Here is a 26,111-nt window from a genome sequence, read left to right as displayed (position 1 = left end):
CTATTCGGTTTCATACAGACTCCTCAGAGGTAACCTTTGTCTGGCATACAAGGTGTTCACAGACCCCCACCTTGATGAGGCTATTGCATATCCACAAGTCAAGTTCCATTCGAGTAACCCGCACATGTGGCCTCAACCTGGTCTGTGACATCAACAAGACTTGTTGGTGGGACAAATTTGTGTCCCAGAGACCCCCCCCATCTATGGAATAGACTCCCTCTCTACATCAAGCAGAGTACCTCTTAACCCCTTTTTAAGCGCAACCTGGATAACTGGATGGGAAACAGAAAATATACCCCTGGGAATCCATCCATGTCCCTGCTGGACAGGGGCATTGGGTGCTGATTTGTCTAAACATGGGCTAAACTCTTGGCTAGGCTTATTAGAGCCTCAGGGCCAATAGCCTAGTAGCCTCCTATGATCCTATGATAAACACACTTGCACATACACTAAATCTCTTTACCTGACCCGTACTCTAACCCTAACAAACACACACACTTGCACTCAAAGTCTGAGCCCTACCAAAGTATCCACTTGCCTGTGTTAGGCAACCAAGTCCAGAAATATCTCAATCAGCCATTCACTGTTGTTTGTGCAAATGGCACTACAGTTCACAATGTCAACCAATAAGCACTTCACTAAGTGAACTGTAACAATATATATATATATATATATATATATATATATATATATATATATATATATGTATACATACACACACACACACACACACACACACACACACACACACACACATACACACACACACACACACACGCACACACGTGAGTGTAATACTAAAGATCTAGTACTGAAATATCAACATGCAAAACGTCAGTGTAAAAAAAAAAGTCTAAAATGCCAACAATGACATGCCACTCACTATGCATGAGCAGAAAAACAGTCTCAGCACATGCAGAATTTAAAGATAGAAAAAACCCAAAAACATAATTTTTGCAGTGGTGCAAACCCCCCTGCACTTCTCAAGTGGGGGGGTTGCACCCCACAATTATATATATATATATATATATATATATATATATGTCTTAACTCCAAAATTGCACAAACACAGGTTAAGGGCATATTCCCCAACCCTGGGAATTGTGCAGTCTTGGACACCTATTAACCAATTGCTTAGATGATCACAAATGGTTGACCAAACACAAACTCGACATTTTGCAGGGGGAAACCATATAAAACTGAAAGAACACATAATTGATAAATTAAGAATTTCCTACCAAAAATGACATATTTTCTTAATAACAAATACAATCTTTGTACTTCAGCCTGCCTAAATTATTTCCCTTCCAGCCTGTATAAAATTATTCCTAGTTTATTAATAAACAGAGTTCTGTTTGACTGCTTCCTTGGTTATTGCACTTATTGATAATATTTGTATACCCAGTAGTTTAGTTACTCTTACAGACATTGTTTTATCATTGGGGAGTTAAACAGCATCAGTCTGTTTACAGACCATTGAGCTTCCCCACAATGCCTGCCATCTAGTATGACTTGAAATCCTTTATCCTCAAATTTGCAAAAAAATTCTGTCAATCATCTACAAATCCATTTAAATATGTTTGCATTTAAGTTCAGTTCTTTCTGAATAACTAAGCCCCTAGTGCACTGCAGTTTGCTGAAAATTTTATTAAAAGCCAAACAGAAGACTCTACGGGCATTTTTTTACTCCTGTCACTGTTTAGTGCACCATGACATTTCACTGCATTTAATAAACTGGATTGCCATTTAGACAACCAGATTTCTTAGAGCATAAATTATCTTCTCTTTATTTATTTAACTACTTCTGTATTCAAAAACTACCCAGCAGCTCACAAGTAACTGATACAAGGCAGAGAGGCCCATACCTCTCAACTGCCCAGATTTTCACCTCATATTTTTGATCTGTTCCTCATAAAACTTGTACTTTTCTGACAAAATCACTAGGATGATCTAAGAATTGAAGTCACTAATTAATGACATGTATTTGAGTTTCAGACTTCAAATCCTTCAGAAAATGTATATTAAGACAAACCCTGTTACTCTAGCAAGTAAGTTTTACTAGATAAACAAAATAATAAACCTCTACCAGTGGCTGTCACGGAACAACAACTTTAATAAACAAATATACACATACGACTTAGCCCTTTCACCCTAATACACAACGGGCATCATCAGAGTCATAAAAGTCAAAGAAATAATTACTTAAATATACACTTGTTGGTGCATTAACCAATTAAAAATCAACCTTTCCTAAAGTTCACTGCCCTTATCTATGTATTCAGATTTAAAAACAGTCAAACCTCTCAAAACTTCAAGGAAACATTCATAAAATGTAAAGCTTAATAAATTAGTAAATTGTTGTTGCTAATATCAATTTCACAACATAAAAACACCCATGTTGATAAAGAATAACTGAATAACACGTATATAATATATAAAATATATACACAATTGCCCCATTGTTTATTAAAATCTAGTGCTCCTTTGGTAAATTGTATCTAGTAATGCACACCCATCTTATATGTAAAAGCATCAGATCGTGTTTATTAAAGTTCTTGTTCCATGACAATCGCTGGTAGTGGTTTATTATTTTGTTTACCTAGTAAGTGTCTATTTTGGGTCTGTACTGGAACCATGAAAAGTGGGCAGCTGTGGTGGTGCAGTGGTTAGTGTTGCCGCCTCACAGCAAGTGGTTCTCCAGTTTGATACTCGGCTGGGGTGCCTTCTGTGTGGAGTCTGCATGTTCTTCCTGTGGTCACATGGGTTTCCTCCAGGTGCTCTGGTTTCCTCCCACCTCCTAAAGACATGCCGTAGGTGTTTTGGGCACTCTAAATTGGCCCTAGGCGTGAGTGCATGCATGCCTTCTGTGGAGGGTTGGGCACTGGGTTGGCAACTCAGCACCGTAAAAAAAACTCCACTGCCAATCATGAGTGGACAGGTGATCGCTGTGGTGACCCCTAACTGGGAAAAGCCAGAAGAAGAAGATTGGAACCTTGAAAAGTTAGTTCAGCAAATGGCTTTTACATCAAAAATGCTGTTCGTCGAACCCGCTCAGCCCCCCCCACACCCCCCGCTAATTATATATACCAACTCCGAGGTTGCACTACAGTGAGGAAAGGGCAAATTTTCCAATCTACACTGTACCGCGATCTCACTATAACAGTTTGTTGAACAGCATTTTCGATGTAAAATGCCATTTGCTGAACTGAGTTTCCGTGGTTCTAATATAGACCTGCTCATTTTTATGGCTTTTAGCTGGCTTTGTGTTATTGGTTTTGGACCCGCCAGCGACTTATAACGGGGCTATTCAACAAGCGGCAGGACTTTATTTACGGAGAGCCTCGTTGGAGAGTTGACACAGCTGGTGCAAAGACTTTCATGGAAGGAAGAAGCAATGGCAGTACAAATAATACATTAACTAACACCCAAGCAGACTTGTTTACATTACATACTCCATTGCTAATTGGTGGTGTAGGAGTGAACGAAGCAACCAATATGGCGGTGAATAGGAGGATAGACGTTGCTGAATGGTTTACAGCTCCAGACTTCAACCTTACACTTTCGGATCATATGGAGACCAATACAGCAATGATACAAATGCAGTTAACCACCTTTGGAAAGCTTTGTAAAAAATATAGATCTCTTCAGTTAGATAACATTTTCCTGTGAAAATCATTGGCCTTTAAACAGGTTATGAAGGGCCTACGAGTCTGGAAGTACCCAATGGGCATTGAAAATGGATCAGCTGCGCACCACAAATTGACTGACTTGTTTGATTCGAACGGGATATGAGTTTATGAACATTATTATAAAGGACAATGAAAGTAAGTTAAACAAATTGCAAATGGAATATCTGATCTTAACCACAGTATAACAAATGACTTACTATTTTTACAATATTTAAATAATTACAATAAGACTTTAAATGACTTGAACAGTTTTATTAGGGACAGCATGAATAAGAAGCGGTGTAAGCTGCACCAAGATGCACAGGACTATGCCAAAAACAACAGACAGCAACAAAATTTGGTTAATGAAAACCAGAGTGTTGATAACATAAATGGTGAGTTTGAACCTGAGGATAGAAAGGACGAACAAGAATATTTTTAGATCAAAGTCCCCAGTTGAGGAGATCGGAGAGCCTGAGGAATCAGGGCAGACAGGCCCAGAGAGGCCGGCCGAGCAATCATCACAACAATGGGCAAGCACAGAATGGGAGAGGAAGGAGGGGTCAACAATTTTAGAAAATCACATTATGGGAAGTTTAGATAGTATAGATAATGACGTAAATTTGATTCTGGATGTACATGAAAGTGATGCCTTCGCTATTTACAGTTTTAGTGATTTGGTAATTATTAATACACACCTGGGCTTATTGAAAAAAGGGATTTCTTTTGTCTCTTGTTTTAAAACTGACATTTCAAATGTGCTTATCAGTTAAAATTATATACTAGACAGTTTAATCTACGTATGTACTTTGCCGACCAAGAAGATGGTTCTAATAGAAGGTGCTGTTTACAACAAAAAAGTACATTCATCCACCTACCTAACCCCACTACAGCATCATTTGAATGTATGTGTTAAACTGAATTTAGAAAAATTGTGAATGCTAAAAGGGAGAAAGTAAATAATTTAACACAAGATGAAAGAACCATATTAGGGGAAATGTCCACTAATAGGAATTACAGGATTATGAAACCCGACAAAGGTGGAGGAGTTGTAATAATGACACAAATTGATTATGTTAGTAAGATGCATGATATATTGAATGACCCTTCTACCTACGAAAGGGTTTAAAAAAATGACGTTAACAGGGCATATGCAAGAAGTGATTATTTTTTATTGGATGCTTTTTTTCAGGGCACCATTGAGGCTGTTGAGTATAAATATCTTACTGTTGAGACACTCTCCCTTCCTGTTATATTTGGAATACCAGAAATTCACAAAAACCTATATGAGTCACCTTGTAGACCAACTGTGGCTGCAAAATGGTCCAAAACTGAGCCCACAGCAGCCTATGTAGATAAGTTTTCTGGATTGGCCGTGGAAAACAAAATACACATTTTAAGAGATTCTTGGCACTTTTTAGATTTATTAAAGGGGATCAGTGGAAGAGGTGATTTCATCTTCTTGACCGTTGATGTTGAGAATCTTTTTTCTGTGATTCCCCCACTAACAGGGCCTAAATTACTTTCAGGAAAGTTTGACAGGGTGTAATGGTATCGTTAATGATAAGGTGAACTTTTTGGTGGAACTTATGGAATTAGTGTTGGTGAACAACTTTTTATTTTTCGAGGGAGAAGTCTTTCACCAGATAGCTGGCGAAGCAATGGGAGCTAAATGTGACCCCCACTTTTGCTAACTTAGTATTGTTAGACTGGGAAAAGAGTTATGTTTTCTCCTCAACTTCAATGACCCGGATATTGATGTATGTAAGGTTTCTGGATGATATACTTATTTTATGGGCAGGAAATGAGGAAGAAATACCTGGTTTTATAGATTATTTGAACAGGGCAACTCCATTCTTTTCATTTACCTATAGACGTCATAGAAATGAGATAGAATTTCTAGACATCCATTTGACTAAGGATGAAATGACTGGCGAATTGTCAAGTAGAATTTATAGAAAAGAGACATATTCATATATGTTGCTCCATTATGATAGCTGCCATCCGCAACACCATAAAAAAGTGTTGTGAAAGGCCAAATGGTGAGATTGTCTAGATTAACCAGTAATAATTAAACATTTCCTGAAGAAATGGTAACCCTGATAGGCATGTATAAGGATAGAGGCTATCCACTGAAATTTTTGTTGAAAATAAGAAATGAGACTTACAAGAAAAGGGACACAACTTTTGTTCCTATCCTGAAAACCATGGACAATACCATACACAAACAACCAAACCAATTAACATATCTGATTATGAGTTAACAGCTACCCAAATGAGTGTTCTGCAAAGAGGCTTGCGCTTTATACCCTCAATACGTTCTGACCTGATTGAGTCAGTGACAGACTTAAGGTGCCAAATTTGGCAGGAATGTTATGTTGAAGTGTCTTTTTGATAATGAAAACACTGGTACAAACTACACATCGTCTGTGTTGAAAACACCAAATTCCTTTGTTCCCAGTAATCATCCCACTGTCGAGATGTTCTTATGGTTGTGTGAGGATAAGGTGGCTGAATGGAGGTCAAGAGGAAAAAGTAAACACTATTACAACTTAACACAGGATGAGTTTTAGGCGCTAAAAGAATTGCAAATAATGAAAGAAATTATTTTCAGGCCAGCTGACAAAGGAGGAGCTTTAATAGTGATGAATTCAATACAGTATGCCCAGAAAATGCAGGATATGCTAAGCCATAGTGATACATACCATAAAATCGAGAAGTATCAGGTAGACAGATTGATCTCCTCAGTAAAGAATGTCTTGTATGACAAATTAATGACTAGATCAATTGATAAAAATCTGTATGACTTTCTTGAAATGGTACATCCAACTATATCTGTTATTAAAGGGCTGCCCAAGATTCATAAGGACAGTGTTGACCCCCCCTCTGAGACCGATAGTTTCGGGGGGAGGTTGGGTCACCGAGCCACTTTCAATTTATGTGGAAACTGAACTCAAGAAGTTGTTGCCTTTCGCACAGACTGTATTGAGGGGCACTGGCCAGTTGCCTGAGAGATTGTATGAAAGAATGGAGCAGAAAGCTCCACAGACAACCTCATTTTGGTGACGATGGATGCTAACAATTTATTCACTTGCATACTCAAAGATCTAGGAAAAGAAGCAGTAAGGGATTTTGCCTCTCACTCTGAAGTGAGCATGGATGTGAATCTAGTCTGCAGCCTGCTGGAATTGGTACTGGAGAGCAATGTGTTCCTCTATGGTGAGAGCTATTATTGGCAGAAATAGGGGGTAGCCATGGGTACCCCCTGTGCAAACAGCTATGCCAATATAGTTCTAGCTGAATGGGAAAGGCAATGGGAAATGGATGTGAAAAATGAATGGAAGGAATGCATCATCTTTTACAATAGGTTTGTGGATGATGTTATATTCCTATGGAAGGGCAGTATGCAGTGCCTTAATGATTTTGTTAACTATTTAACAAATACGACCAGCTTTTTGAGGTTCGAAGTGAGAACGTCAGTAAGTGAGATTGAGTTCTTAGACATGACAATCTCAATGAATAATAGCAAAGGAATTGGCACCACTATACTCAGGAAACCCCAATGGAGGAACCATATGCTGTATTATAATAGCATGCATCTGAGACATGTTTTTCAGAATATTGTTGAAAATCAAGTGACCAGGATATCCAAGCTCTGTACTGATGATGATGATTTTCTATAGGAACAAGACAAACTTTTACAGAATTTTGCCTCAAGAGGCTATAATAAAAAACAATTGGATATGAGTAAAGGCAAAGCAATGTCCATTCGACATAACAAAGGGCAGCCATACTTCTCGAAGTGGATACAGAGTGATGTGAAGAAAGGTGGGAACAGCAACAGTCTCAGATGCATGATGACCTACAGCACTGACTCCTTTGATGTCCCTGAAACCATCAAGAAACTTTGGCCAGTCTTAACTGCTGACAGAAAAATTAAGAGAATTGTAGGGGAAACACCTAAGTATGGTTTTAAAAACAAGAAGAACTTAAAGGATTTATTGTGCAACTATGATGGAATACCTAACAAGCAGAGTACAGAAGGAGGAAATAGGTTAGGAACTTGGAAATGTGGCTTTTGCAAAGCTTGCGGCCACATTAAATGTTCCAACAGTTTTGTTCACCCGGTAACCAACAAATGCTATAAGTTCTCTGGTTTTGCCAGCTGTCACAGCAAGAACATTGCATACGTTGGCACATGCAAACTGTGCCAAGCTTATTATGTAGGAAAGACCAATAGAAAACTCAAGGAACAGATACTTTACCATCAGTTAGACATCAAGAATAAAGTGGTAACTAATGCCCTGTATGGACATGTGTCTGAAAATCCAGGGCATTCATTTAGTTTTATGGTTATTTCAAATGTGACTACTAACCTTCGTGGAGGAGACATTGTCAACAAAACTGAAAAGGAAGAAACCAGATGGATCAAGAACCTTAGAGCTAATCTGTTTCCAGGGCTTAACAGAGTAGTTCCTATTAAGCCTATTTTGAAAGAGAGAAGCCTGATTAAGAAATGAAATGGAGGCTTAAGGAAGGCGTGTATCTGATTGCTGTTTGTGATTGGCTAAGCAATTAAGGATCTCTATTTTAACAGTAGTAAGTCAGGCCTACACACTAGGATCTGAAGAAGGTTTTTTAACTGAAAGCACTTATCCTGTTTGACCTGCAATCTGAATAGCACAATTTGTACTTTTTATTTCTTCGTTTTATTAAAGCTTGCATCCTAATAGAATTTTTCAGTGTACTTCTCCTTGTGGTGGAAACCTTTTTTTCATTTTACTAATGGACAATACCATGGTAGGTTCTGATCGAATTGGATTTAGCAATGATGCAATGGTGATTCAGTACAATCAGGATATGCCTGTTTTTGTTTCTTCCCTTAATAAATAATGGGATTTAAATTCTGATGATGATCTAAAAACCAAGTTAGGGATGAAAAGTACAGTTGTGTACACTTACCATAAATGTAGATGTTCGAGTGTATTCACTGTTGCAGTCATCACATTTGGGATATCTGCTTGCAGTAGCCCTCAGTCGGCCTGACTATCAAAGTCTTGGGTCCTGCATCAGTTGCTGTTTCATCTTCCATGACGTCAGTTAGTCAGGGGTATAAAGCATGCAGCCGACGCAATTACATCACTTTTTCTTGCCCCAGATGTCAGGTGCCCCCCCTTAATGGGAGGCAATTAAATATAAATATACAAGGTTATACCTACAACAAAAAAGCAAATACACCAAAAAGCTTTTAAGTAGACTAGAGGAGAATGGAGGTACAGCCAAAAGAAGTCAGGGGGCTGGAGGGAGGGTAACCAGGACTGCAACAGTGAATACACTTGAACATCTACATTTACGGTAAGTGTACACAACTGTACTATGTTCTTTGTGTTTCACTGTTGCAGTCATCACATTTGGGTAGATTCCCAAAGCTAAGGATGAGAGAAGGAATTTAGATAGCATTAAGACCAGCTATAAGGCCCTGCAAGACTGCAGTGGCAAAACCACCTCTGGACTTAGAGAAAATTGGCAAATGGTAATGCTTGGTGAAAGTATGTACAGAACTCCAGGTAGCATCTTCTAGGATGTCTCTGGTAGGGACACCTCTGAGAAAGGCTGTAGAGGTACATGCAGCACTGGTTGAGTGGGTCTAATCCCCTGTGGGATAGGTTTTCCATGGTGCTTATAGCAGAAATTAATGCAATGGCCTATCCATTTAGAAATGGTTTGCTTTGAAATAGCCTTCCCCTCTGCTCCTGCAGCAAATGCCACCAGCAATTGTTCAGATTTCCTTTGAGGTTTAGTTCTGTCCAAGTAAAATCTAAGTTGTCTGTGCACATCTAAGGAGTGCAGTATCCATTCCCCTTTGTTCTGTGGATTAGAAAAGAAGGTTGGCAAATGAATGGACTAATTAAAAGCCACACTGGATACCACCTTGGGCATGAAAGAGGGATTGGTCCTGAGGGACACCCTGTCCGCATGAAAGATGATGAAAGGCTCCACTGCCATAAAGGCCTGTAACTCAGATACCCTTCTTGCTGAAGTGATTGCTAAAAGGAAAGCTGTTTTCCAAGAAAGGAATTTTAACTCTGCAGTTGCATCTGGCTGAAAAGGGGGAAGAGTGAGTTTTTTCAATACAAAATTAAGGTCCCAGGCTGGAGTTGGGGCACTCCTGGATGGTCTTAAGTTTTTGGCTCCTCTGAGGAACTGCTTGAGCAGTTTGTGAGAAAAGAGGGATGGATCTATGTTGTAATGAGCTGAAATGGCTGAGGCGTGAATTTTGATGGAGGAAAAGGAAAGGCCTTTGTCAAGCAACTCAGTTAAGTATTGAAGAATCTGAGGTAAATTGGGTGCTGCTGTGGCTATCCCCTGAGTTTGGTTCCAGGCACAGAATCTTTTCGATTTTTCAGCATAAGATTTTTTTAGTACTAGGCCTCCTTGCCTCCAAGATGACATCCAACACTTGTTTACTGGGGGATGGTAACGGAAAGATTAGGTAATTAGCCAGTCTGCCAGATTCAGGGTTTGAAGCTGGGGGTGCAGAATCTGGCTCTCCTGCTGAGACAGCAGGGTAGGGGTCTGAGGTAGGTGCCATGGGGCCAGCTGGGACACACTGCACAAGAGGGGGTACCCAGTGTTGGTATGGCCAGTCTGTTGCAGTCAGTATCATCCTTGGTTTGTCCTGTTTGATCTTTAGAAGTACTTTGGAGAGGAGAGGCAGAGGAGGGAGGGCATAAACTGATAGATTTTCCCAGCTGAAGGACAGAGCATCCACTTTCTAAGCTTGTTTGTGGGGAGTCCTTGTGCGGAATTTGTCCAATTGGTAGTTCTGGGTGGTGGCAAACAGGTCTATATCTGGGATCCCCCATTTGTTGATCAACATGTTGAAAATCTTTGGTTCCAGTTTCCACTCGTGTGGGTCCATGAGATTTCTGCTTAGTTCATCTGCCAGTGTATTTAGTTTTCCTGGCAGGAATTGAGCCTGCAGATGCACCTGGTAGCTCAAAGCTGTGTTCCACAGAGTCATGGCTAGTCTGCAGAGGGGGTAAGAATGGGTACCCCCTGCTTGTTTATGTACCACATAACAGTGGTGTTGTCCGTCTGTACCATTAATTGTACTGGAAGAATGTGGTCCTTGAAGGCTGTCAGAGCATTCTGTACAGCTAACATTTCTTTCTGATTGATATGCAGGTGCATTTGACTTAGGTTCCATTTGCCCTGAATGCACTTTCCTGCCAGGTGAGCCCCCCCCCCCCATGCATAGTCTGATGCATTTGTTGTTAGGGTTTGGGCAGCAAGGGGAAGAATGAATGGTAGTCCCTTGTTTTGGTGGCAGGCCTCTGCCCACCAATGGAATTCTAACTGTAGGCAAGGTATGTCAGGAATCATTGCTTCTAGATCCTGAGAATGTTGACGCCATAGGCTTTTTAGATACCACTGTAGTTTCCTCATATGCAGTCTTGCATATGGAATTAGTAGAATGCACGAGGCCATGAACCCCAAGACTTGCAATATTTGCCTTGCAGATAGCAGGATTTTTGTGGCCACTAGTTTGAAGTAATTTGTCAAATTAATTTGTTTCTCTGGTGTGAGGAAAACCATCTGGGAAGTTGTGTTCAAGCTTGCTCCCAGGAATATAATTTGTTGACAGGGTACCAGATGTGATTTATTTTTGTTTATGGTGTACCCCAGACAAGTTAACACCTTTGTACAAATGCCAGATGATTCAGAAGTATGTCCTGGCTTTCTGCCTGAATTAGGCAATCGTCCAGGTATGGGTATATTTGAATATTTCTTTGCCTGCAAAATGCAATGACTGGAGCTAGGCAGTTTGTGAATACCCTGGGCGCAGTAGATAAGCCAAAGGGCAGTGCAGAGAACTGATAGTGCATGCAGCCTGCTTTGAAGCATAGGTATTTTCTGCAAGATTCCTTGATTGGGATGTGCAGGCAGGCTTCCTTTAAATCCAGTATTTCCAACCACGCATCTTTGCCTATCATGGGAAGCAAGTGGTGAAGAGTTAGCATCTTGAATTTTGGAATCACCAAAAAAGTGTTTAGGATAGACAGGTCCAGGATAGGATGCCATGAGTTGTCTTTTCTGGGTACCTGGAAAAGTCTTGAGTAGAAACCTTGTCCCTTTTCCACTTCTGGTACAGTCTGAATAGCCTTTAATCTTAAGAGAGACAATACTTGCTTTTGAGCCTCTGTCCACTGATTTGGGGGTAGATCTGGCCAACCATTTGGGGTTAGTAACGTGTGGAAGTGAAATCTGTATCCTTGGGAAACTATGTTTAAAACCCATTTGTCCTGGGAAATGAATTCCCAGTTCTTTGCTTGCAGAGCAATCTTTCCCCCTAAAGGAGCAGCCAGTTGAGAAGTGCTTGGAAGTTTTAAAGTTAAGTCATTGAGACAGCTTACCATAGGGGGGAGTCTTACTACTCCCTGATTTGGAAGTGGGAGCCCCCCACTGCTTAGTCCTGTGTGTACTCTGGGACTGAAGCCTGGGTGTTCTGCTGGTTCTGGGTTTGAACTGAGAAGGCCTGGAAGAGGCAGGAAAGGACCAATCTTTTGAGGGTCAATGTCTACTAAATCTAGGAGGCTGCACTTGTAAGAAATATTTAACAGTTTGCATAGATTTAGCTTTTTCCTCCATCTTTCTAAGAACTTCTTCTTCTTTGTCGCCAAACAGGCGGTCCTGATTTAAGGGAGCATCCAGCAATTTAGTTTTAACATGATCCGGCAAAGATTGCTCCTTAAGCCAAGCAGGCCTTCTAAGTACAGGCCCGGTGACAGCAGCCCTGCAAGATGCCTCTAGTGAATCAAAACCACATTGCAAAGTATGTTTTCCAACCTGTTCAGTAGAATGCATTAAATCCAGTAAATCCTTATTTTCAGCACAATCAGGAAGCAACATCATTTTCTGTTTAAGCAATCCAATAATATGCTGCTGATACTTTAACATATGAAACTGGCAATTTAAGGCCCTGATAGCCAAGGTAGCAGAGGTGTATACCTTCTTACCCCATCTATCCACGGCCCTGGAATCTCTACCAGAGGGGGTAGGATTTTTGGCAGTAGTAGCCTTAATGCCCTTGGGTCCCTGTGAAATGGTCTCAGGATCCGCAGTAGGATTTTTAAAAAGGAACTTGTGAGAATCAGGAACCCTGTAATATCTATCAGGTTTTCTGGTAGCAGGAGGTAAAGAGTCAGGGGCCAAGCTAGATTCCAAAAAGGCATCATCAACAATGTCCAGCACAGGAGGGATAGCTAAAGGCCTGTGTTGGGGCAGGAGTAAGAAATCTCTAAGCCTCTTTTTAGAATCAGAGTAATCCTGGCTTTCCCAGTGAAAATGCTCCCTAAGAGTATGCAAGGTTTCACCAAAAGAAAAATCCTCTGGGGGAGAAGCAGAGGGAATAGAGTCCTCAGCATCATAATCCTCATAGGTAGATAAGGGTAAATCCTTAGTCATCAGAGGAGACAGAAATTTCAGAATCCTGGTCAGAAGTATCATAAGCAAATTCAGTCCTAGGTCTCTTAGAGGGGGAAGGTTGGCTTCCCCTGATTAAAGTAATAAGGTCTTCAGCCATTCTTATCATTTGTTTTTTAGGCATAGAGATCTGACCATGCAGTCTGGGCATCAGTTTCCTAGGCATGGTTCGAGTTTTAAGCCTAGAAGAAGAAGATGGCATTGATTTAATATGCAAGTCAGTAGGCCTGAATACACCCTCAGAAGCCGGTGCCTGCACTGCGGCTCCGGGCCCATCCAAGGTAGAGACATCCGCAGGTTCTACAGTTGAAGCATCTTGCGGCATACCGGACTCTGAATGGGTCTTAGAAGAGGCCTGCGAATCTGAAGTAGTGAGTATCAGGGGCTGCGAAAGCACCTCAGTGAGTACTGGCGAACTGGTGACTAGCTTAGGAGAAACGTCGTCGGCAGCTTTGGACCTAGGCGGCCTGTCTCTGTCTTTATCTTTACATTTTTTCAGAATGTCGGTAGTCGGGTGGCGTACCAAAGATATACCTGGATAATTGAACCGAGTACCAAAATATTTAGAAGCAAAAATGTACTGAAGACTAATAGTTCGTGGTTTAAATAAGGCACAAAACTGACAGTGAGGTACATCGTGGTCAGGGTTTAGGCAAGGAATACAGTACATATGAAAATCTTTATGAGGTATTTGCTTTCCACAAGAAATACAATTATTGACTATTACTGACATCGGTTTAGAGCAAGAAAAAGTTTCCCGAATGGGGTACTTAGCTTTAGTTGAAGACTTCCAAAAGTTGCGTATAGTAGGGGTAGGAATTTAAAAAAACATTCTAGAGGGGAATGAAAGATATCAGGATCATTATAGGTCCTTGATGTATAAATGTGGGGCCTGCAGAAACTGTAAATTCGTCAATGATGGAACTTACGTATTAGTAAGTGGTTACAATAGGACCCTAAAATGTCTTGGGTGATGCAATTGTAACACCAAAATGGTGGTATATTTAGCAACCTGTACAGCATGCCCAGGATATTATGTAGGTAAAACTACACGCAGGTTGTATGATAGAATAGCAGAACATGTTAAGGACATTAAAAACAAAAAAACCCGTAGTGCCCTCTATATGTACAGTATAAACTATGCAAACTTTAAAAGGTTTATATTTTTTATAATTGACAAAGTCAACTTTAATAAAAGAGGTGGGGACGACAAACTTGAAGTTGAAGCAAGGGAGACCAATTGACAATTAAGGCTAAATTCAACACAGAATCCAGGATTGAATGATCATGCCTCAGTTTCAGTAATTTTAAAACAGAGGGCAAATTTGGTTTGAATCTTAAGGAGTTGACTTTTTTGTATAACTTAATTCAATAACATTTGTCCAGCATATTTTCCTGCTTATGTACACAATCTGATGTTTTTACATATAAGCTAGGTGTGCATTACTAGAAACAGTTTACCAAAGAAATTCTAGGTTTTGATAAACAATGGGGCAATTGTGTATATATTTTATACATTACATACATGTTTTACTCAGTTATTCTTTATCAACATGGTTGCTTTTATTTTGTGAAATTGATATTAACAACAATTTACTAATTTATTAAGCTGTACATTTTAAATGTTTCTTTGAAATTATGACTGTTTTTAAATCTGAATAGATAAAGGGTGGTGAACTTTAGGAAAGGTTGTTTTTTAATTGGTTAATACACCAGCAGGTGTATATTTAAGTAATTATTTCTTTGACTTTTACGAGTCTGATGATGCCCGCTGTGTATTAGGGCGAAAGCGCTAAGTCGTATGTGTATATTTGTTTATTAAAGTTATTGTTACGTGACAGCCGCTGGTAGTGGTTTATTATTTTGTTTATTTAGTAGCGTTCTAAGTTTCTCAGAGCAATATTTAAAACCTGTTCTTATTTTTGGGCCCTTGTCCCCCCATTTTGTCAGGCTTTGTCCAGATTTCTTGCGCTAGCAGGTTGAGAGGTATGGAGAGGCCTGTAATTATTAAGATGTCTTTTCTTCAGTTATTTACTTAGTAAACCCATCATCAGTAGTACTGTTTTTATTTATTTATTTATTTGCTTTTTGTTTACTGGGATAGCCCACTGGGCCAACAGAACCCATTTTCAGTGGAGGCCCAGGGAGAAAAGCTCCACAGTACAAAAAATAACAATATGAAGTTACAGAGAAGTAGAAAAAAAATTCAATGAATTTGTAAACACATTACAATCAATAACAAAGGACTAATAAGTACAAATTTTAAACATGAGAACTGTTTCATTAAAGTTACAGTTTTGTATAATCAGTATGGGCTGTTGCATGGCATATTGATAGTATGAGTTCTAAATATAGTAGTGCTGCTACATACATATTACTTCACTTAAATGTATAGGATTCTATGAGCTGTTGCCATCTGGTCCTGGTGATTTGCCCAGTGACATTCTGTTCCACATTTTCTTATTTAATCCTCATTCCAAGGACCTATGTTATTTTATCTAACCTGTGCCCTTTCTTATAGATTTGTAGATTATTAGGCTAATGACCCAGGGTGGGGGGCTTTCCAAGCCCAGCCAAGTTTTCTAGAAAAAAATAATGATGTCCTCTATCCAAATAGGACACTGAGGGCCAGGCATTTTTAAGCTACCTCTGTCCATAATGGACATGGGTGCCAAGTCCAGTGTCAATTTCTTATTCCCCATCCACTGGTCTATATTGCGTTTAAACTGGGTAATACACAAACTCAGCTTCACATGGATGGAAAACCTGTTCCATAGGAGGGACAGTCTCTCAGACACATTTATTTGTCTCTCCAGCATGTTCTGTTTAAGTCACATACAAAATTCAGGTCCCTAGACCTTGTACTTCTGACACCCTTTGATATGCAGAAGACTCATAAGTGTGGAATTTGCAGATGCCTTGTAAGCCAGGTATAGATAACCCCTCAGCAACATATAGGAAACTGAGTAGAGGCTAAGGGCTTTATGGCCCTCTGCTTATGGCAGGTCTGTTATGCCTTTTACTCTTTTTGTAAAGAGGAACCTCTGAGGTCACTCCATATGTTGCATATGCCTGGTCAGCTACATACTGAAGGAAGCATTGTTCTCTATGATTGGTCTGATAAGGGCATAGTACAGTGGTATAATGACTTCTCTCGACCTAGATGCCATGCCCTTACTTATAAGTTGCTCAACATAAAAGAATTCCCTCACCACTGTGGCCACATGGTGGTGAAAGGTAAGGCTACTGCCTACGTGTGTACCCAGATTCCTGACCCCTGGGTCGACTTACAGGGTTGTATTATCAACATGGGAATTGACCAGGATGGTTGACTTCCCAAAGGGTACAATTATGAATGTTCTGCAATAAGTTTAAGATACTGGCTTTAGCACCATTTGTTAGTCAGAGATAGAACTTCTTGAAGAATGCTAGTGTCTGCTGTGGAGTCAGTGATAACCCCCAGCTTGCAATCATCTGCAACCATAAACCTTCAGCATTTGCTTCCATTTCAGAGAAATAGATGCCAAAATGGAGCGGGCCCAGTACCAAGCCCTGGGGGGACTTTGCTAGTGACTGGCCTCTTGGTGGAGGTGGCCTCACCTACTTTGACCTCCTGGGTCCTACCAGTGACTCAACTGGCTATCCAGCAAGTGAGCTTGTCTATAATGCCTGAGTAGGGGTACTGTATCAAAAGCCTTGGCCAGGTTGAGGTAAGCTGTGTGCAGTCTTGCCTTCATCCAGTGCTTTGGTGACCCTCTCAAAAATCCACTAGATTTAATAGGCATGACCTTCCTTTAACAAAGTTGAACTGTGGTGGGTCCAGCATTTGCAGGTTACCTCATTTATCATGTCCATGATGAGTCTTTCCATGGCTTTACCTGACTATAGGCTCCAGCTGAAAAGTGATTCAAGTGGAACAGAGAGGATATGTTTCATGCTATTTATTAAACATCCCCGTATGTTACTGGGGCCCACCGATACAGTGTTTTTGGCCTTGGAAAGTGCATTGATGATGTGTTCCCTAGTAATGTCTTTGGGGATTGTGGTATGCACTATTTCCTTTTGACTATCATGGTGGAATGGTTGTAGAAATTTGAGGTAAACCTGTTAGCCAAAAGGTTGGCAATGGCTGCCTGTTCAGTGTGGGTGATGCCATTTATAATAACTTTTGTGCATTGTTGCATATTTCCCCTAAGGTTACAAAAGATCTTGCTTTTTACCATGTACACCTCTGTAGATGCTAGTCGTATTCATATTTTTTTGCTATCCTCTATTCCAGAAGTAGAGATCCCATTCTGATTTCACTTTTCTCTGTGACATTGGGAATGTTTAGTTTTCTTATCAAAACGTGCAGTTTGTCAGAACCCAACTGCACAGATACATCTAAGACTCTTCATTTGGAGTGAAAATCTTGTAATATGTTCCAGGAATCTCATAATTAATGGTTTAATTGAGATTCTAAGAATGATTGTACTTTAGGAAAATGGATACAAAAATATTAGCATCCTGATTCAAAAACAACTATCATCACATTTGGTAATTCCATTTAGGACACACAAGTTATACTGAGCCAAGTTTCCTTCCACCAGGAAATACTGACTGTTTTGTTGAATTCTTGCTTGTGTTGCTCAGAATGACACAATTTTGAAGAGATCACAGACCTTTTGGGAAATTAAGTTTTTCTCTTACATCCAAGGGTATGTGAGCTCAAATGTAGTATTAGTGAGAGAAGTGTGTGTTGGGAGGACAGCAAGGGTGCTTGCCCTCTGCAAAATATTTTTTATATTTTGTTGTTAAAGGTAACATTTCATATTTCCAACTTCATTTTCTAGTGTTTCCTGGTGCAATGTAATTCAGTTCAGTAAATTACTATGAATGCATTGTACTGTTCATAATGAGAAAATGTCAGCAAGGATTCTAGTTAGAGCACAGCTAGACAACATTTTTGTTTATTATTTACTCAATTTTTGTTGCTCGGGTTAATCTGAATAGACTTACTTATGACATATTTTCATGGAAGACCTCAGGTAGTGGACATTTGACAAGGACATGAGGTAATTCACCTACTTTTCTATGGAGAAGACACTCTGCTAAATGGGGATTGGAACACTAGTGTGAGTATTTATGGCATGGACTACTTGAGAGAAGTGCTAAACCATGTACCAAGTGACTTATTTGATTATGTTTGCTTGAGGTTAGAATCATTACTTGAGTCATAAGTCATGGCTTCAGGCAATCTAATGTTTGTTACGTCCTACTACAATGATGCTCCAAATCCCTTGGTGGTGTTGTTATTGTGTGGTGAATTAAGGGAGCACCAGTAGTGACTCGATTGCACACTGAGTGCTGTGCTACATTCAGAGAAAAAGGGACAAGGTGGGTTTTGCATTTGTTTTCAACTTTTTAGCCTTCCTCTGAGCTTGTGTGACCTTGGAGTCGGTATGCACACACACATATACAGATATATATCTATATCTATATCTATATCTATATATATATATATATATATATATATATATATATATACAGATTGAATTCAAAGCAAAATACAGAGTGTGTCCAAAATAACTAATAACCGAAAAAGGCTCACGTAGTATCCAGGAGGTATATAGTTGCTCCAACTGTCTGTGGGTTTATGGTCAAAAAAACAAATGGAACACCTTCAGGTAAAATCCAAGAATAAAATGTATTCAGATAATTTATGCTTATTCTAAATTTACTGTGTTTGGCTAATGAGGTTGCTGCTGTGTGATACTCTGGTCATCAAAAAGATCCTTTTTTAGTAGGAAAGAGGGACATGGTTAGGAGACTTCTAATGAAGACAGTGTGAATTTTGGGAGTTTAGGGCATAACAAATTTATATGCATACCATCCTGTCATAAGAATAGGCAGCAGGAGAACATTTCTGACCTGATTATGTTTTTACCTCTGTGGTAAACACTGCTTCTGGTGTCTTCATTGCTGCTGCTTTGACACTGGTAGAGGAGCAGACACTCACTGCATCAGCTGCTGAAGACCAAGGCCAGCTGTTGGTGGATGTGCCAGAGCTGGGGAATTATGAAGAACAACTTAGCAATCAGTAAACTCCTAATGTCTACACATAAAATAGATACTTGGAATTGTTGTGAGAAGAAGCCTACATTGACTTGGCTGATGGGAAAAAATGTCAATTGATAGTGCACCTAAAACTAATTACAGCAAACAGCTGGCACGTATAAGAGGAGGATAATGAAAAAGGATGAAAACCTCCATAAAATGGGGTTAGTTCTGCATTAGTCTTAATGTTACCCGCATAATGAATATTTACATGAGATGTAGTGCTTTAGAATGGGTTAAACAATGACATATAGACTGCAAGTCTACAAGTGCAACTGGAGTTTAGAGATCTTGGTTGATGTGGCCACTGTATGTGGCCCCCTACCACTGATCAGATTTTGGTGTTTGACCTTAATCAGACTAAGTACTGGTACTGAGACCATTACTTAGATTGTAACAGCACCAGGAAGAGTATTAGCTATCAAATTTTTAAAAGAAAATATAAGACTCTACATCATAAATATTAGTTTCTAAGAATTCAGTGGTATATCAAGACTTGCTGCAACACATTAGACCATTTTTGCAAATTCAAATTGCATTTGTATGAAGTGGCAGTTTTCACTGTGATATTTACAGTGGTAGGGATTTTATAGGAAATATTACAGTGTAAAAATGTAACTAACTGAAATATCCCACAGACACAACATACGAAAGATTGCAAATTAGCAAACATTATAGTTTTTGGAAGAGGTTTCTAACAGTGCACTCTTCTACATTGCTAGTTAATTTTTTCTGGTTATAGAGTTCTGTGATTTGTATTACTACTGGAGCAGTTAACAGTAATTAAAATTAGTGCACAGAATGGTAAAGGGCAACATTAATGCACTCCAGAAATATAACTTAGGGTTACAAAATATGTGCCGTACCTCATTTGAATGGTGGGCCTCTTTGAAAACAGCATACATAGAGTTTGTAAACAAATGTAAAGAATTAGTATTTACACTTTGAAGATTTATTTGGATTATATGGAGAAGGGAGATGTAGATTATAACTACAGGAAAGAAGGTGAGTTGATTCATGCTACTAAAATAAAGGCACAAACATAGCTAATATATCAGAGAATTCTTACCATGAGTGAAAATAATATAGAGTATTATTTTAGCAGAGTTTCAGAAAAAAGGATAGTTGTTTCACAGAAATTGCAGTTAGTGTGAAGGACATACTAAAAGTAAAAATATATTCAGAAAAGAGGCTGGCAACTGTGTGTACTGCAGACCCTTCTCAAATCCACTTAGAAGAAAGGAACCAGAGGCTATACTGAAGAAGGTGAATAAAGACAGTACTGGTATAGCTGGCTTGGGGCATGGATATTATCAGTTATTAGGTACCTCTCAGCTTAATATTCTATGTGCAATATTTTATGAATGGTTTCATTTGGTTTGCAGTCAGTGTTCAGAGGTTTATCAAAGTGTGGCTCAGCTGATCAACAAGAATAAGGGGTAAGTTGATTTTGTGAATCGAATGTCATTATCATTCAGTTATGATTAGAAAGATAATTTGACACTTTTTTTTAACCTGAAAACAACTCTTGTTGTCTGTGTCCCCGAAATTTTGTGTCAGCTAATGTGCATTATAATCAAGTAGGGTTTTATTAGTAATTTTCCATTAAAGTACCATTTACAATTTACTGGTAGGTTGTACCATGGTCAGGGCATTTTCCTTGGTATGATACAATACTGGATGATATTATGAACATGAGTCGGTTGAGACAGGTTATTTGCATCAGTGCTCAGTATGTAAGATGTTTGCCTTATGTAACTGATGCTGTAGACTCTTGCATTACATTTGATCTTCTTTGCCTTGGCTTGTCTACAGCTTTTGGATTTATTCTCATAAGCTAATTTTAGACATAAATCCATATATACATACATCTTTGAAAGTCAACAGCTACACATTGATCTTTTTTCTATTAAGTAATGATACTGTTCATACTCGCATCTCTAGAAGTCTCTCTTTTATGCCATCTTTGTATAAAGCCTTGATCAGACTATACATAGTGAATGTAAGTTGTTTTTCTTCATACAGCTCCAAGGATAAAAGGAGACAAATATATCTATTAAAAATCATTACAATGTAAGTTATTTCATATAAATATAGACTAGCTGGGATGCAATAGTTTATTGTTGACTATGTCACATGCCACTAACCAATAAATGTATTTATATTGAAAGTTTAATCAATACATTGTGGATTAAGTTTACTTTGAACAATGTGTACACTAGAAATAATCAGCTTTTGAATGAGCCTGAGTATTTCAACAGTAAGATCAAAAATATTTTATGCTTTTTAATGTCTCCAAATCTTTTGGGTTTCTAATACTATGACAGGAATGGACCCCATTCCCAAGTTAAAGTACGATTAACGTTCATGAAATTAGTATTGTTTCAATCTTTGATATCAACCAAAAGTGCTATTCGCAGCACCCGCAGTGTGCTCAGTAATGACTCCTCCTGCAATTCATATGGGGTTACATGGATTGGTAACATATCTAAATATGGTTGTAGAGTATTTTTTTATAAGACTCGTTGCTCCTGGTACTATTGGAACTGTCTGAGTATCTTTCTTCCACATTGCTCTTGTTTCTGCCTATAGATCCTGGTATTTTATGTCTTTGTGTCTCTCTATACACAATACACTGTAGTCACTTGGTGTGGCAATTTCAATGGTCAATGCTACTTCTGTCTTCTTTTCTTGGACCACTATATCTGGTTTTCTAGCATCTGTCTTTCGACTGTTGGTAATGGATGATCCCATGTGATATAAACTTCATCTTTTTCTAAGATGCTTTGTGTATTTATTTTATATTTTACTATATGATCATGTAGATGATGGAATAAAGCTTTTAGGTAGGCTACATTAATTAATAATTTGATACTCAGGCTAGACAAATGTGTGGGCAAGTACTCTGACCATGAAGTATGGGGATGCAAACTCCCTGATAACCTCTTATGAGGTTTTCCATTTGCTATTGTCCTACACTGAAACTTCTAAATCTGATTCAATGTCTTGCTGATGTTGAAATGGCTTTGTGTGTGTTAAATGGTTCTGTGAGGTTCATAGTCGCTCATGACTAAGAATAGTGGTTAATGGTTATCTTGGTTCAGATTTTGGATTGGGCATGTGTGTTTAGCAGGGATGCTCCGAAGTCCATTGATTTTTGGATTTTGTAAGTGTAGGATAACTACCATCACTTTGAGAGATGCTGGACCTATGTGTTACATCTTACATAAAGTGCATTATACTGTTAGGGCCTGACTTAGGTGTCTTTCGGTCATTTTGTGATAAAGTCATTGTTTTTTTGAGGGCCACAGGGTTAAATATAAACAAGAATACATTCAAAGGATTCCAGGATGTTAAGTGGACAACATTTCATTTATAAAGCTTGTGCAGTTATAGTAGATGTTGAGAGACTGTGATAGGAGGAATGCCAGTATCAGTTTAGGAAGGAAATTCAAGTTAACACATTAAATCAGTATAATCACGCATGGAGATTATGTAGCAGGGCTGCATTTCTTTTCTCCATAACCTGAATGCATACTGATAAATAAAATATTAAGCACCTTTTTGGGTGTCATATAAAGGAGACGATGAGGGTGGGCTAAAATTGCTCATCCACTTATCTTTTTAATTTGAAGACATTTTATATGAAACACTAGTATAGGTAGGGAACACTATAGTCTGCAACAGGTATCCGGATGTTGTTGTGTGTCTTTCGGCTTTTCCCGGTTAGGGGTCGCCACAGCGGAACTCCAGTCCGCTAATGATTGGCAGTTGATTTTTACGTACCGGCTTGCCAGGCCTGCCGCACAACCTTCAACGAAGGTGTAAGTATCTGAATTCCTGAGAGTTACTGCATTTGCAAAAGAGACAAGGTATTTATAAAAGCAAAGAACAGATGGATGGATATTTTCAATATGTTAAAAGTTAAAATGTAGGTTATAGTGACATGCCAAAGAACAGACTGAATTTGTATGACAGGATTGTTTATTAAGTACATGGCACGGTGAATGACTGAAAACTGCACCTGACTAAATAATAACAGACTTTATTATATAGAAGAAGAAACTGCTATAAGAATGCCTTCCATAAATTCCCATTAAAGGTTCAGTGAAACATAAAATATGGAACAGCTTGTCTTGCGTTGAGGTCTAACAAGTAAACATAAGGACTAGAAACCTATTTTTTGTTCTGTAGTAGGATCCGGGTCCTGAGATCTCCGTTTGAGATCAGTTGCATGTCCCACGTCTTAGTTCACTCAGTGACCTGCATACTCTTTGTGGTCTTCATCAAAATGAACTCTTGGAAAACAATAAGATATACAACTTGAGTACATTTTGTAGGAAATTTGGAGTTCATATGATGTTCTTATTTTTCTCTTATATAACAAAATGTATGATTTTCAAGAATTATTTAATGTACATAGCTACATGTAATGAATTTCTGCAAAATGTATTTCTTACTTGGACAGTTTGTCTAATATCTAATATACAGGCAACTTTTTCCTGAGATATTATAGGACAAAAATCAGACCTAAGCAGTGAAGGCTTTTTCATCTTCCGTAGCTGTATGTTTATTCATTTTTTGATAATCACTGCATCTGTTTTTGTTCAATTTTTTTAATACTAACAATCTTATTTTTTGACAACTTCTCTGGAATCTTTAACATTCACCAAAGATTCTATCATGTCAGGTAAACAGGCCATCAGTTCAACATCTCAAGTGAGGAATAGCACCTAGGAGAGCAGCAACTCTCTAATATCACAGTGCAGTGTCAGTACTAGAACAAAAATCCAAGCACCTGACGTAGGGATAGAACTGACAGCCCTCTATTCTTCATGATTTTGTCTGATGGATCTCATTCATTAGGAAATGAAGACCTAAGGTACCCTACATATCCACACACATAGACACACACACACATAGACACACACACACACACACACACACACACACACACACACACACACACACACACACACACACACACACACACACACACACACAAACACACACACACACTACAAATTTTGCAAAACAGCGACTAGATGACTAAAGATTCCTAGAATAAATCAACAATTTCTGCCCCTACTACCATTTATTTATTTTCTCTTGTTAGTTATTAAAATCAAGGTTGTTCAGGAGCAAATGTATTAACTGCTCTGCAAATTTTGGAATTTTGGCTCTTACCCCAGCCAATGACGGTGAGTGCCCAGAAGTAGTTCTTGTCTGAAAAAAAGGCCATGAAGATAAGGCTGTGAAGATAGAGACCCTCCACTAAAATCCAGTAGTGGTTTGTTGCAAGGAAATACAGAAATAATGTAACTGCAACTTTACAGCCAACCTGTAATTATACAAACATAAAGAAAAATATGTAAGGCAGCAGCACAAAAACAGTGAACAGCAATCAATGAACTATCAGCTTACCAGTCTATGATAATATTCTGGGAACTTCCTATGCTGTATGTATGTTTCACTGTCCTAGCCTTTGCCAGATCGTATCACTGTTTTCATTAAAATATTTCATAAACAACACAGCAGGGGGAGGACTAAATATATATATATATATATATATATATATATATATATATATATATATACATACATATATATATATATATATATATATATATATATATATATATATATATATGTGTGCAGAAAACACTTTGAATTCTTTACAGTGACAAAATGTTTCGTCTGTTTGCACATATTATTTCAAAACTACTTTCTAGCAGATATCTGATGCACATGTAGTTGTGTGTACTCACAGATGTAGAAATGGTAAGAAATTATACCTGAATTTGAATATGGGAACATTTTTATGCTTCAGTTAGTCTTCTTCTGCTAACCTCCCATACTAGCAGTTAGGTACCTACATTCCACCAGTTAACCAGTTATTGCCCAGAGTGACGTAATGTGACCGTCAGTGTGTGGGTCACCCCTTGCTTTCAGGGAATAATCACAAGATGCGTCATGCTGGCTACAGTGTGTGTGTGTGAATGTGTGTGTGTGTGTGTGTGTGTGTGTGTGTGTGTGTGTGTGTGTGTGTGTGTGTGTGTGTGTGTGTGTGTGTGTATGTGTCTATGTAGGGGTGTAAAATGGAAGTGATAGCCAGCAGTCATCATATTGTGGGATGGTATCGTTTTACTGCTTTTAGCCTGTCTCTACTAGGACTGTGGTATACAGTAGTCATGGTACAATTTTAAACGTCATTGTTTTTAAAAAACACAACCTATTTTTGAGTTTGTACAACTATGTTTCAAACAGTTATAATTTTTTAGGAGGTTGATGACAAGTACCAGTTATTTTTTATGCTGTAGTGAAAGTTTTTCAATGTTGTCTATGTCTTTAAGTGTTGAATTGACTAATAAATTGAGCATGGGAGGGGACTATGTATATAAAACAGAAGGGTTAAGCAGCCAGTTTTTATTATCTGATGAAGTCCTTGGTGACGAAAACACAGAAGACCTATACAGCGTTCATGTACATTAAAGAGCTGCCTGCCTGATCCACAGTCTTGTGCATACTATGTTGGATTTCAGACCTCCTTGGTGCTTTGGTTTGTGTTGCTTAATAATTGATGAACCTTACGCACTATATTTAAATGAGTTGTGGTACTCAAAGTGGCACTGCTCAAGTATCAAATTCAGTTTCTGCACTACTACACTTTTCTCATGTTATTTACTTATTTATTTATAATTTGATAGCCAGGTAGGTAGGCTGGGCTATTGACCCTTTTCGACCACAACCCAGGTACAAACTGTACAGTGCAACCAATTTACTGTAATTTGTATTATAAGTTTAATAACAGCACAGTTTAAATGAACAGTTATACAGTCTGAAATGCAAAGATATTTCTAG

The 26,111-nt window shown here is 38.6% G+C and overlaps 1 protein-coding gene across 1 annotated transcript in view; it reads right to left on the bottom strand.

Annotated features, from left to right (window-relative positions):
- Positions 1 to 26,111, bottom strand: part of LOC122788034 (parathyroid hormone/parathyroid hormone-related peptide receptor-like) — a 916,427-nt gene that overhangs the window by 281,346 nt on the left and 608,970 nt on the right. The window contains exon 9 of the mRNA XM_044054954.1: positions 24,438 to 24,591. Within this exon, the coding sequence (XP_043910889.1) occupies positions 24,438 to 24,591 (154 nt within the window). The remainder of the gene's footprint in view (positions 1 to 24,437; positions 24,592 to 26,111) is intronic.

The sequence above is a fragment of the Protopterus annectens genome, chromosome 13.part0, assembly GCF_019279795.1.
Source record: "Protopterus annectens isolate FY-2018-M chromosome 13.part0, PAN1.0, whole genome shotgun sequence".
Classification (NCBI taxonomy): domain Eukaryota; kingdom Metazoa; phylum Chordata; order Ceratodontiformes; family Protopteridae; genus Protopterus; species Protopterus annectens.
Note: the sequence above shows the minus strand (reverse complement) of the source record. Positions and strands in the feature narration are given on the sequence as shown.